Consider the following 14,450-nt stretch of genomic DNA (forward strand, 5'->3'; position numbering starts at 1 on the left):
GCTTTATTTTTAAGGAGTAAACTCAGTGACCTGCTGATGCAACGGAAGGGTAGGTGGGTACAGAGGAAATATATATTTGTCAGCTGAGTTCTTCCCAAGCAACTCTCTGGTATTCACTCCATAATAAAAAGTGTTCACATGTGAAGTTATCTGGGAAGAGCTCTTACCTATAGACAAGCCTGAAGTTGAGTGAAACAGGGGCCACAACAGAGTATTAGGTGTTCACGGACCTCTGTACATGGAACAGCATGATCTGAAGATCTCATAAATCATCCTTCCTCACTTAACTGGAAAATTAATGTTCTCACTGTTCCCTCTGCCCACCACGGGCTCCCAACGTGTCACAGTTTGTATGAGTGCCGGTTTCTTACTGGTAAACACTGGTATTTGTCAGATGATGTCTTGTTGTCTCCAAGGCCGGTGCACTTCTGCCCAGGTACAGAAAGGCAGAGGATGAGCCGTTTCCCTGACATTGCTCACAGCTGAACCAGAGACAGCATCCGTGCCGACTGAGCGAGGGCTGCCTGCGCACGCATTCACGCTGTCTGCTGCTCGGTGTGCGCGTCTTTAACGCACAGAGCTAAAGATATGACGGGTGTGCTTGTTTAAAAGCGATCTAGTCTTTTATGAACCGTGCTTTTGAAATTCAAAGCAACCCTACCTGAGGGCATCTGCACCGAATCCAAACTTTTCAGTTCATGGGACTACACCTTTGTTTTGTGTGCAGAGGGTAGGAATTTGTGTGTACAGCCACAGCAGATGAGTGTACATCAGGTGGACAGGGCCTTGGGTAGGCCCACAGGGCTCATGAGAAGATGAAAGTGTCACTGTAAATATTCAAGGACAGGAAATAGAGTTATAGTTCTCAGAGCGGTGTTGCATGGACTGTGTGTTTTATAGCAGATGTTTCAGGATATAAACAAGTAGGTCTTAATGTATTAATATAGTTCTTTGGAAACTAATCCAGCAGTACGTTATGGACCAGACCCTTGGCTGACATAACCTGACGTGGCTCCAGTGGCTTCATTTTCAGTTTTGAACAAGTTAGCTTCTAACATCTTTAATTGTACCTATCTCTGGCCAGTATAAACGCACGTGAGATCGGGATGCCTGGATCTCATGTGTGCCATTAGAATGTCTCCTAGGACCTTTGGACTCTGCAGCAGTCAAAAATGCTCTTTTGGATCATATACCAAAATCATGAGAGTGAAATCCTGCAGCACTGGATAGGCAGAAGGGCAGATTTCATGACTGCATTATTCTTTGCTGTCTGAAAATACTTTAGATCTGCCTAGCACAGTTGGATGGGAGCAATTCTGTGGCAAATATGTCCTAGGTTTTGCCAGCTATGGCTCTGGCCACCTCTCTCCACTCACACCCATGGGGGAAAGGGGGGTCTGTGGAAGCAGTAGTGCCCAAAAAGTGCTGGTGGCTACTAGGACAGGGGTGATGGTGGCAGGGAGATGTCTCATTTACAATGTATTTTCCTACAGTTCTGTGTAGTGTCATTGACTGAGAAAGCCCAGAATAGCTTTCTGTACTAAGCAGAGCTTACTTGCCTGTTGACCTGCAAGATCCTTCTGTCAAATTGACTACAGATTGTTTCTTCACTGTCATCTAATGATCATTTTTTTTTGTCTCTGCTTCTTTCAGCTCCAAGGCTCCTTGAAGAGAAAGTTGGTGGTAAATCTGTCCCCTGTCAGCAAGAGGCCCAATGGTGTTTCAGACAGCTCTTTCCTTGATGTTAAGAGGATAAGAGTGGGTGATAATATCTCAGTGGGACAAGGTGGACAACATGTTAACAATTGCCAAAGCCAGTCAATGTCAGGAACTATGTCTGTGGGGCAAGGATCACAAAGAAAGGGCAGCAACCTAGCAAACAATACACATGCTAGCGGGAATGGCATGTTTAACATGACTTTGAAAGAGGTAAAGAAAGAACCAGGAGAAACGATGTCCTGCAGCAAACACTTAGATGGCCAGACATCCCATGAGAACATGTTCCCTAACAGATATGGGGAAGACTCATGGGAACAAATGATGGATCTGGAGCTTCAGGAACTATTTAATGAACTGACTAACATATCAGTGCCACCAATGAGTGATCTTGAGCTAGAGAATATGATAAATGCCACGATAAAACAAGACGAGCCATTCAACATTGACCTTGGGCAGCAAAGCCAGAGAGGCCCTGTGAGATCTCTGCAGATGGATAAGATGGTGATAAAGAGTGAATATGCACCAGGCATGAATCAGGCTCCTGTGGGCTCCCCACAGATGAGGCCTTCTTCTACAGGTCCAGCCTTCACTATGGCCACCGCTGCCATGTCCACCTCTTCACCCATCCCATCAGTCCCTCAGAGTCAAACACAGGTATCGCAGGTTTCTTCTGCGTCCAGTCGGCCATTGCCTAACTGGCAGGAGGTGTCTCATGCACAGCAGCTCAAACAGATCGCAGCCAACCGGCAGCAGCATGCCTTGATTCAGCAGCAACAGCAGCAGCAGAACCAGACGGCCAGCTGGTCCACCTTGTCTCCATCAGGACCTTCCCCTGGACCCTTTGTGCAAGAGAAAATCCCCAGTCCTTCTTTTCGCCAGCAGCAGTTCAGCCCACAAAGCTCAGCGATGCTTGGGGTACCAGTGAATGGAAACCAGTCGAAAGGGATGAACAACTATGTTTATAAACCGAACACTCCCCAGAGCAACGCCATGGACATAATCATGCAACAGAAGCCTCAGGACCTCAACAGAAACTTTATCAACAGCGCTCAGCCACCACTAGAGCAGCATCATGGCAACACAAAGCCTTTGTTTCACTTTAACTCAGAGCAAACAAACCAGCAGATGCCTTCAGTTTTGGGTTCCCAAAACAAGCCTGCCCTTCTGCACTACACGCAGCAGGCACAGGGTTCAGCCCCTGTGCAACAGCAACAGCAACAACAGCAACAACAGCCGCAGCCGCAACCTGCTCAGCCTCTTGCGAACCAGTCTCTTCAAAGGCCACCTACCGTACCCCTAGCAATGCAGCAAAAAATGATGCTTCAGAAAATGCAGCAAAGCCAGCAAATCTCAGGTTTGCAGTATCCAGTCTCTCAGCAGCATAGACAGGTAAGGAAAATTCCTCTTTATTTGTTACAGCATCATTCTGGTCTGAGTATTAAAAAGGCTTTCCCAGCCTGGCCTCATTCCGCCAGGAGACGTGTACTGGTGGCAGATAATGACCATCTCAGCACATACTTCAGCAGAGCTGTTGATGGCACATTTAGCACCTATTCAGGTATATCATGGATGCACATCTATAAGAAATTCAAGAAAGACGTGTTCATAACACTTTTTTTCTTAATGCAATGGAGCAAATATGTCACTGATATATATTATGTAGATACTTGTCAGGAAGGTGAGCTAGTAGGGCAGATGCAAGCTTATTTTGGAGCCCTCTCTAAGTTTTCTGGCTTACAAAAATTTAAGCTCTTTTGAATGGCAAAATTTTAATGAATTCCTATGTTATCTTAGGTAATGTTAATTTTTATGCCATCATTTTCCTCAGGGAGGCAGGGTTAGAAAATTCTGGTTTCAGATATCTTTTGACTGACATGACAAAAATACTGTTTGCACATTTGTTATCTGTTTGGCGAAGGAAAACTAAGACTTATCTCTGAGCTTTATAAGCACCCAGCACACTTCTGGGAATATTCTGTGGATAAAATACATGCTTAGATATGAAGGTGAAGGTTGCCACAGATATGTGTACAATTATATACGGCGTGGCCAACTCCTGCTGCGTTATCATGAGGCAGGGCTCTGACACGATTGGTTGTTATAGTTCAGTTCTGCTATACCAAGTCACTGTGCACCAGGATCCCAAGTTTCAGACCTGCCAATCAAAGTTTAAATATGTAACCTCACTGTACCCCAGAAACTGGAAACCAGTTGCACAACAAGTAAAACTTATTTGACCTTGGGAGGCTTACGCCACTCTGGGGTGTTTTGGTGGGACTTGGGTTCAACACATTTGAGGGTATGGAATGGCAGTATAGGTGTGGAGATCATGTGTGGATGTGAGAAACAGCTATAAGATACTACTGAAAAGTGAAAGCCTAAGTCTTCCATAAAGTCCCTGAGAAGCAGCATTGGGAATGAATCATTCAGAGATGGAACTTCTTCACAAACTTGTTTGGGTGAATTGTCTGATTACTTTTTTTTTAAAAAAAAAGTAAATCTAGTTGCATGCATGGACACCTTTCTCCTTTTAACTCTTTTAAATTCCCTGGCCAAGTAACAATGACTTTCTCCAACAGAAAATCCTTTAGCAAGAGGCACCAGATGAAACTTTTAGGCGTCTTTGGGTGGGGAGATGTTGCTTTGTTGGAAAATGCTGGAGAACAAGCGGCAACAGGAAACAATCACAGCTTTGCTGCTTTATGGGAGGTCTCTGCTGGCTGTTTCTCTCCTTCTTGGGCCACTGTGCGCTCTCTTCTTAGGCGCATTTCCCCATTCTCTTAATAGACTGGCAGGCAGATGAATTTTAACAGTTCCTTCATTCAGCCATGATGAAGCTTCCAGCAATCTGTCAGCACAGGGGAGACAAGCAGGACTTTTGCAAACACTACTATTTTTCTGCAAGGCCACGTTCTGGAAAGGAATAAAATCACTGAGAGCAACTCTGCTTGAGGCAATGTTGGGTCGTTGCTCTGTGTCCTTCTGGGCTGCTGCTCAGAGAGGCAAGCCAACAAGATGGTACTTGGCAACATGGACATAGTAGGACTTGCAAGATTTATCATAAGTGTAGTGGGTTCTCTCACCTGTGCAGCCACAAGATCTTTTGTCTTAGGGAACTTGCCCTAAATGTACTTTGCTGAGTGCCAAACTTTAGATATTACACCAAAGAAGGAGTTATGCCTATCGTCACAGGCTTCTGCAAGGAGCTTTCCAAAGTTTCTTGTTATCGGACCACTTTCCACAATTATGTCTGCAGGATGTGGCTACCTGACCCACAGCAGAGCTGAGAAGCTTAGAAGCTTTGTAGGACAGATTACAGGGCTTTTGTAGCAAGAATGCTGTTTTTTACTATGCTCTAGAGAGATCACTGGATTTTTAGAGGTCCTTAGCAGTTGTTCCAAAGTTCTGCTGAAATTCAGAAAATCAGGTAGGTCTCTCTCAGTAGAGTATGCTGTAGCTGCTGGAATGATACTTAAAAATACAGTTGGTCCGTAAATGCAGTTTTGGAAAGGTTTGAACATAACTGTTCACCTGGCAATATTTATGAGTTCTGTGGACATCTTTAGCACCTGCCTGCACAGCTGCAAGAACTCACGAACTCCTTTGTCAGACTGCCCCATACATCTAGTCTGAATATTAAATCAGAGTAGGAGAAGACACAGCTAATATTATCTTCCAATAAAGACAACAAAGGTCAAAGCACCTCATGGGTCAACTCCGCTGATTTTAGCAATGGGGACATCACCTTATTTATGCTGCACAGTTTTCTTTCCTGGAGGATCATCTCCCACCTCTGAGGGTTCCTACACATCATTAACAGTAAAGCATGATTAATTACCAGCATTTACTAATTAACTTCACAATTAATATTTATTTTACTCATGCGCTATTTCTTCATGAGGAATCAAGGTCTGATTCTGTTGGTATCATTCAACTCCTCCTCAGATCATTATAATTGCGGACTATAAGGACCATCTCAGTTCTGGCTGGAATGCTTTGTACGTGGAAATGTGAGTGCACATTCATAAAGAGCTGCTGTGACATCAGATAACACCGACTGGAACACTATAAATTCACATTTTTAGCTGAACCAGCTCACCCTCTGGATTTTTACTCTGCAAGCTTTAAGATCCAAAAAAAGCATTTGAACTTGACTTTATCAGCCCAAGCTTGCTAACTGGAAATGTAAGGCTTATAATGTCTTTGCTTGTCACATTCACTTTGTGTCAAATCGGAGCAAACTTGCAGTGGGATTTGCTAATTAGATGTCTTTTGCCTCTAGGGAAAAGTCGTAAAAATGGTGGAAATCATCTTGGTTTCCTGGAAGGTTGATCTGAATGAAGGTTTTGTTTGCGTCTCTGTTTTATTCTCCATTGTTGTGGGAAAGATTCGCCTTTCTCTTGTCTATAAGGATGCAAAATATGCGCAGTCATGAAAAAAACTTAGAAATTCAACACTGTCTTGGTTTAGGGAACAATTAGAACCTCCAAACTCTGCACTGATTTAATCAGGTTTGCCGTGTTTGTACAGAACCTGGGCTGATGTGGGGAAAATCTGTAACTGGGCTTCGGTAGAAGTTTAAAGTCTAACTTTCTCATTGTGAAGAAACGTAGTTCAGTCAATGAAAGGTACTTCTGAAGTAAGACTTGAGGTTTTTGAACAAAAAAAATGACATTTTAAACTAGCCTAAGAAATTCCACACATATTTTTAAGGTTTTTGATAGGCCATAAGACTTGTTCGATAAGATCCATCAATCTTCTGCCAAGGAGAAGTAAAAAAAAAAAAAAAGAGAGAGAAAAAGCTTGTATCTACTAAATAAAATATTATTCATCCCCTTCTGGTTTTGACCTAAAGCCAAATTAAACTCAAAAGTTTCAAGCTGACTTCTTCTCCTTTTTTTTTCATTCAAATTCATTCACTCAAGGAAGGGAAGAAAAGAAGGCTGAGCTCATGAGAACAGGAAGCCTAATGGAACAAGGCCGCTCTATCTGCTACTTGTGGGCCTGTGCCCAATTTAGTCTCATCTTTGGGGGCAAGGATAACACAAGGGATCATGAGAGCTTCAGACCCCACTTTACAGGAACAACCAGAGGTCCTTATTTTTAAGGCTCTGGAAGTGTCAGTGTTGTCTCTATAGTTACAACCCACAACAGCGTTTCCTTGTGCTGAGCTCAGGGCCTTGTTAATCCTTGTTCCTTTATAATTGCTTTGAGGATGGGATCTTCTACTCCTTTTTCTTTTTTTCTCTCTCTTTTTTTTTTTCCTAAGAGCCCAGGGATGTAGTGTGATTAATTGCAGTTTGGGGCTTTTTTTTTTTTTTTTTCCCCTTACTTGCTCTAATGGGAGCATGTCTTACATCATTTGCTTCACCAGGCCTTAACAGACTCCTTTTAAATCCAGCTAGTCTCCCTTACTACCAAAAACTGAGCAATCCCTTCTCCAGTACCTTCTCCAAGCATGAGTGTCCCATATGTGTCTCTTGCCTCATGCTCTCCCACCGCAAGGCTTTGTATTTTGCAGCACATGGCCAATGCCTCCATGGCCCCGGGGACATGGCATGGCTGCATTTGACTGGTGAGAGGCCGCAGAGCAGCACGAGACCAAGGGATGTGCCACCAGTGAGGAAGGTGCGCTCAGAGGAGCTCCAGGTGCTGAGGTGGCCCCCTCTTGCAGGCCCCCTCCATTACACCACCCCTTCAAACGCCCAGAAATTCAGGGCTTAACTGATATATATGCATCGCTCTTAAATATCTCCAAGGGATAGAGATGGTATCTCAAATAACATGGCAGCTCTGCGGAGGTGCTGAGACAGATTCTCCTCTCATTTTCTCCAGTGTAAAGCCAGGGTAATTTCATTTATTTTCAGGAGAGCATAATTGGACTTCCAGCAGCATAGTAAGCAGCAGGATACAACCTTCTAACTTTTTTTTTTTTTGAGCATGGGCACCATACGGATTTAATAAGAAGTTTATGTTAAACTGTCAGATTGTTAGAGTGCTATGCGAGGAATAAGCACCAGGAGCAAAAGATCTAATGGCTTTTTTGAAAGTGCAGATAGAAAAACTCTTGTTATCGTTCACTGCTGAGTGATAACTTACACTCTAATTTAGCCTCCGAAATTTCTGAAAGAAAATGTGGCTTCTTTGGATGATTCATATCAAAACAATATTTTCCTAGACCTTTGTGTTTACCACTAAAGAAGAAAAGAAGAGCACATTTTGGTGAGACAACCTCTCTGTTTTCAAGTGTGAAGGAATTATTTTGCAAATATTTGTGAAATGAAGAGAGAAAACCTAGAGTGGCTTGTGGTAATTGGTACAAACCAGGACTTAAACTTGACTTAGATCATAAATAACAACGATTCCAGGCTTTTGGAATCTGCAATAATAGAAACTGTTCCATAGTGTAAGAAAATAACAATGTGACCTTTCTTTCAATGCTCGCTATAAAAATAATATTTGGATGAGAGCTTTTCTTGATAGCTCCATTTTGGTCGCATTCCTTCATGCAAGGGCTTCTGAATTAAATATTCTGGATAAAAAATCGTGTGTGTCCCAATAACCACCATCAATTGCAGGGTCATAGCTTATTTATGGACACGAAAACAGAGAAAATGTCATAAACTCTTGTGTTGTCATGGTGGACAGTTGTCTTGCTAGTGCCTTATATCATTCATGCTCAGTTTGCTGAATAAAAGATATAGACAATCACACTGTGGATGGTCAGTCCCTGAGGACATTGTAATTCAAAGGCTCAGAGACACTGCCAGTTCCGTAAGGTTTCTTGCACTCTTTGCATAAAGTATTTACACTGGTAGAATAGTACAATATTAGCCACTTAGGTCAAATGCTTCTTGGTTTGGGGATTTGAGACGTAGCTGAGATAGTCCCTGTTGTCTCATTTGGACTGCTTTTTGAAGGTACTTCCATGAAGGTACCAATGAAAACCGTCATTGCACTTGTCTGGATGAGTTCTTTGCTAATGCCACCACACTTGAAGTCTTTTTTTTTTTATTTATTAGCATTGTGAAAGTGGCTGGGAGGTCCACTGAAAAGGCAAAATGTAATTCTGCGAAGAACTGTATAAGCTCGGATTAAAAATGGGCCCTGCCTCCTTCTGTAAGAATCAAGGAAAATATGAGTTTTACAGAAAGAATTTGAAGGATACCAGCTTCTACCCACATGCACGTCCAGAGGTGTTGATTTGAGGACTGCTGTGATCCAGGAGGCAGTTCATGAGCCAGTCAGTTGTCTTGGCTGTGCGGAAAAAAATGCTGTTGGAGACAGGAGGCACAGTAAGCTGCTTCAGTCCTCTGATTTTACTCCACTGCCATCTTGAAGACATGGACTAGGGTGGAGAAGCAGAGAGAAGGCCAAGGTGCCTGGTGCATAGGTAGGAGAAGATGATGGTGGCTGCAAGGAAGGAAGGGATGGTGAGAAGATCCGCAGAGTTGGTGGCTCTGAGTTTACAGTTTACAGGCCTGGGGTGGTGAGGTAGGGTAGGGAACCATTACCAAAGTCAGGACGAGTTTGTGATGATTAGATTAACTGGAAAGGAGGTGTAACAGGACAGGACTGGCATAAGGAACTGTGACGATCCAATACTGACCAAAAGGAAAAGGGCCAGGGGTGTTTCAGGTCTAGTTCTCTGCTCCTAAGAGATTTAGTCAGTCTTGACCTGTGATCTCATCAATAAAGCTGAGATATCTGTAAGGGCTTCTTACCTGGTTGAAGTGAGGATTTCTGCTATTGCTGAGGCCAGAGTCAAGCCCTGAGTCAACTTCCTGCAGGGATTTTGGAAAGGCAGCCTGGAAAAACAATATAATTCCACAGCCATTTGGAGCTGGCATGGTGAAAAAGCCTTTCCTGTAAGTTTTTGCTTGTTTGTAGGCAATTTATGAATACCTCAAGAAGTCAAGGAACAAAAAAATTTTAACAAGCCCCAGCTCCCATTTCTCTCCCTAAAGTCTCCCTATTATTTTAATTCCCTGAAGTCCTCAAGAGCAAGTCCCAGTAATTTGTCTCTCTAGGGGTTCAAAATGAAGGAATATTTTAATGGCAAATATTTGTTCCTCCACTGAGCCACTTTTACTGCTGGTGTTTTTATGGTGGAGACCTGCCCCAGGCCACAGATGACTGTCATTAAGACAGCAACAGACCTAGCAATGTTACTTTAATGTGAGTTTTCACGGGTGAATTTACCATTTGTATGTGATGATGATCCAGAAAATCAGCCAGATGCTCCAACAGAACTAATCCAGAACCATCTGCCTGCTTCGTTTGCTGCATGCCTGTTTCTGGTAATGTACACACACACTGTGAGAGACAGCTTTTGCCCTGAAGAATTTATAATCTAAATAAGCAAGCCAGCCAAACCTTGAGAGGAAGGAAATGTTACTGTATATTTTATATATTATTATACATTTTGGGAAACAGAGAAGGAAGATCTCATCCAAAGCTATTACAATCAATCCGCTGGAGTTGTTGGATAAGGACATAAGTAACACATTATCATCACAGAGAAATTCTCTGACAGAGTCTGGAGTTGAACTAGACCCAGTGTCAGTCTTGGAGATACTATCCTGAGTCTTCACAGTCTACACAGTCCCTCACAGGAGACCTCTGGAGCCCTTAAAACGGTGTTTGATGCCTCTTTTTCCCTCTGTACCTATAGATTGATGGCAAACAGCCCATCGAGGTGCACCCAGCGGCTTGCCAACTTTCCAAGGGGCCTGTGCATGGGTGGATATGCCCTGGCTATGCCTGAGATTCTGTTTGCTACCTTGTGTGTGGGAAAGGAGTGGGGTCTTGAGGGTAGCCTCGCACCACATTGAACGGGCCAACCGTGTTGACTTCATGTCATCTCTTCAAAAAGGGTCCTCACTTCTCTATCCCCTCTGACAATGCTCTGTTTTGACAAGCCCCAGCTGGAATTCAGAGAGGGGCCGAGTGCCTGAAGGGGTTGGTCCCTCTGAAAAGCCAAGCACCTTTCAGAGTCTTTTAATAGTAATACGTAGCCTTGACATAGCTATGGAAACATGAGTTGAATGATTTTCCAATTTCATAGGAAACGGTGAGGATTTGTGTGAGGTCCACATCATACTGTGAATCAGTAGAAAACACAGAAATCAGGTAATACTGGTGATAATCATCCCTCTTCTTCATACCAGTTATCTGTATTTAATGTTAACCCCTTAACCTCCCTCTGTAACCAGGGAGGAAGGCACAGCTCAGAGTACCTAAGCCAGACACATACGTGGGACATAATCTCGCTGAGAAGACTCAGCATCCATGAGCCCAGCTGTGCTGCTCTGCCTGCAAGACACACACAGACTGAAATTGCAGTGCCTTGAACTGCATGCAAATATGTCAAAGAAAGAGGAGGACAAGGGGCTTTGGACACTCTCAGGTGAAGTTTCAGAGGATGGCAGAGCTGATCTAAAGGCTAGGAGCTTCAGAAAGGGGCGAGGAGTCCTCCCCCACCGCAGCCCTGTGTCCACTCCTTCCTCTGGCACCAGCCCTGGCACTTGTCTGAGCTCTCACAAAACTGGCAGAATCATAGAATGGTTTAGGTTGGAAAGGACCTTGAAGATCATCGAGTTCCAACCTGCCTGCCATGGGCAGGGACACCTCCCACTAGACCAGGTTGCCCAAGGCCACGTCCAGCCTGGCCTTGAACACCTCCAGGGATGGGGCCTCAACAACCTCTCTGGGCAACCTGTGCCAGTGCCTTACCACCCTCAAAGTAAAAAATTTCTTCCTAATGCTTAATCCAAACCTGCCCTCTTCCAGTTTATATCCATTCCCCCTCATCCTCTCGCTACATGCCCTAGTAAAAAGTCCTTCCCCAGCTCTCCTGTAGGCCCCCTTTAGGTACTGGAAGGCCGCAATAAGATCTTCCCGGAGCCTTCTCTTCTCCAGGCTGAACAGCCCCAACTCTCTCAGCCTCTCCTCATAGGAGAGGTGCTCCAGCCCTCGGATCATCCTCGTGGCTCTCCTCTGGACATGCTCCAGCAGGTCCGTGTCTTTCCTATGTTGGGGACTCCAGGACTGGACACAGTACTCCTGGTGGGATCTCATGAGAGTGGAGTAGAGGGGCAGAAAACAATCCTTTTTCTCTCTGTGTTGGTTTTCTGCTCTTTTAGTGACTTCCTCCAGCATGTGGGGTCAGACAAAGCCAACACTGGCACAAGGGAAGGGACAGGGGCACATAGCTGGAGGCAAGAAGTGGAGATGGGATTGCCCCTGCCAGCAGCAGCAAGTTGTTAAACTCAACTCAGTGGGCTGGTGCTGGAAAGCCTCAGCTACGGGGGTGGCTGGAGAGGGAGTGGAAGGTGGACAACTGTCTGCAAGAGGGAGTCTGGGAGGGGAAGGACAGGAACTGAGGGCAGGAGAGAGTCAGGGAGCTGAAAGTTTAGTGCAAGGGAAAGAAATGGCCAGGTGGGACTGGATCCAGAGTAGGACAAATGCAATGGAGCACACAGAGACTGGGGAGGAGGTGGTGAAGGAGTAAAGTACAGGAAGGGTGAGGGTCTGAGGGTAGGAAGAAACCCGGAATACAGAGTGCAAATTGGGTTTGGGCAAGGGGGGATGAGGCAGAAGGATTGGGAGCTCAGGAGGAGGAAGCTGAAAGTGAGCCTGGGCGCAGGCAGAGGAGGGCAGCGGATCGGAGGGTGGGAAATAGTGTGGGAGGAAACAGGGCAGAATGGGAGCTACTGATGCACAGGTGACAAGTACCTACGGACTTTGCAAAGGGGAGAGTGGAAGATTAAAACTGACTTAAAAGGTAACTGTTTCTGTATCCTATGCCAGGAATAAGTGAAGGGGCATAAGGGGCTTGTTGTCCAGTAGTTCCCAACGTGTCTGCAGGAAGTCTTCAGGACAGGGCAGGAAATGCAGCTTTCCAGACCTGCCTCACTCTGAGCCCTTCAGATTGCCAGCTGAAAGGACACACTACATGTTTCAATCTGTGCTATTCATCCCGCCAGTACCCATCAGTCAGGGAGACAGAATAAGCAACATATTTGTCCCACTGGAAAAAAAAAATGAATACATCCCATTCTCTGGTTTTCTTCCTTCAGGGGACCCTACAGCTCTTCTACAATCCCCGGCTGCAAGGGTAGCCATTGCGTGACCAACATGTATAGAACAGAACAGAATAGAATAGAATAGAATAGAATAGAATAGAACAGAATAGAATAGAATAGAATATTTCATTTGGAAGGGACCTATAATGAACATCTAGTCCAACTGTCTGACCAATTCGGGGCTGACCAAGTTAAAGCATGTTATTAAGGGCACTGTCCAAATGCCTCCTAAACACTGTCAGGCCTGGGGCATCGACCACCTCTCTAGGAAGCCTGTTTCAGGGCTTGAAGTTTCTTCCTGCCTTGCAGAAGATGCACATGAGGAAGAAGGATGGAGACTGACTGGTCCTCTCAGACCTTCATAAGAAGCTGTGTAGTCCACCTTTGTTGAAAAGTTCCCCCTGATTGACCGATACCAAAATACTTACAATGTCCAAGGTGTGAAAATGAAGATGGTATTTCTGTGGAGCCAGTTTGTTTGGTAACCTGTAAGAGGGAGAGAGACTCTGAAGGCTTTCCGTAATTCTGCAAAGATGGGTTAGATGTACTCTCGCAGTCTTTTTCCAGTCCTTTCTATAATTTGCAGTGGTTGCAAGCTGGGCCACAGCCTGGCTCCAAGTGAGTGATGTATGACTAAAGGATTTAGTGCTTTGGTTCTGGTTAGAAGAGCATCCAACTTTATCCATTGCAGAACTAGATTTCTCCAACTGACTGTAAGCTGCAATCCCAGCTGAAGCAGGCTTTGCTGGGGTGACTCCAGTCTTGTCTGGTTTCAGCTAGAATGGAAAAAAAATAAAAGAATGGCTTTTTTTTTCCCCGTACTGGAACTGGTAAAAGACATGGGAAGACATAGGGATTAGCAGAAGTATTGGGAGCTTCACAACCTAAGTGCAAAACAGAGTGGGAGGAGGGAGGGTGGGAGCGAGTTCTGGCTATCCATCCTTAATCCAGAGCCGCCTGCTCCTTCCCAGGCTATACTTCACTGTCATACACTTGCAAATTCGCTCCAGGAATGAAAACAGACTAACTTTAAGCTTGTTCCCAAAGCTGCAAATTTGTCCCTGCTGGGTGTTAATTTAACTGCTTCCAGGGCACCAGGATGTCTACTAGTGTTCGCTTTTCTTTCTTTCTTCTTTTTTTTTTCGCACATCTGGTGTTGTGAAAACTTCCGAGGCACCACACAGAAGAGTGATGAACTGACCACTTTTAACCCTTTCTGCAGCATACCAAGTATGAACCTGCCTGTCTCTCTCTCTCCAGCCTTTTCTCCCTATAGCGGACTCCATGGGCCTGGTTACGCATGGGGTCCACAAGCTCTAAAGTGGGTCTTAGGAGCATTCCACAGGCTGAGTATTGAGCCTTTCTTCAGCTCCATCATCCTCTGTTTTTCCTGTGAACAAACCTGGCTAAACAGTAATAACTGGACTTCAAAAATTTCCAGCAGGAAGAAACAAGTTTGGGGCAGGGTGTATTTTTTTCCAAAATATTTCTTTTTTTTCCTTTTATCTGATGTTGCCACTTCCCAGCAGGGAGGACGTTCAGTGCAGTAGTTTTGCTCACATTATGGCAAGTGATGGCCTTTTCCTGTTGGTTTTTGATTGCTGCATTTGTTCTTTAATGGCTGCATTAACTGTTTCTCTGCTG

At 44.6% G+C, this 14,450-nt stretch overlaps 1 protein-coding gene across 1 annotated transcript in view; it reads left to right on the top strand.

Moving 5' to 3' along the window:
• The window catches only part of MAML2 (mastermind-like 2 (Drosophila)), a 107,344-nt gene that overhangs the window by 37,108 nt on the left and 55,786 nt on the right, over positions 1-14,450 (top strand). The window contains exon 2 of the mRNA XM_009881230.1: positions 1,654-3,108. Coding sequence (XP_009879532.1) covers positions 1,654-3,108 — 1,455 coding nt within the window. The remainder of the gene's footprint in view (positions 1-1,653; positions 3,109-14,450) is intronic.

Source organism: Charadrius vociferus, unplaced genomic scaffold, assembly GCF_000708025.1.
Source record: "Charadrius vociferus isolate BGI_N301 unplaced genomic scaffold, ASM70802v2 scaffold1, whole genome shotgun sequence".
Taxonomy (NCBI): domain Eukaryota; kingdom Metazoa; phylum Chordata; class Aves; order Charadriiformes; family Charadriidae; genus Charadrius; species Charadrius vociferus.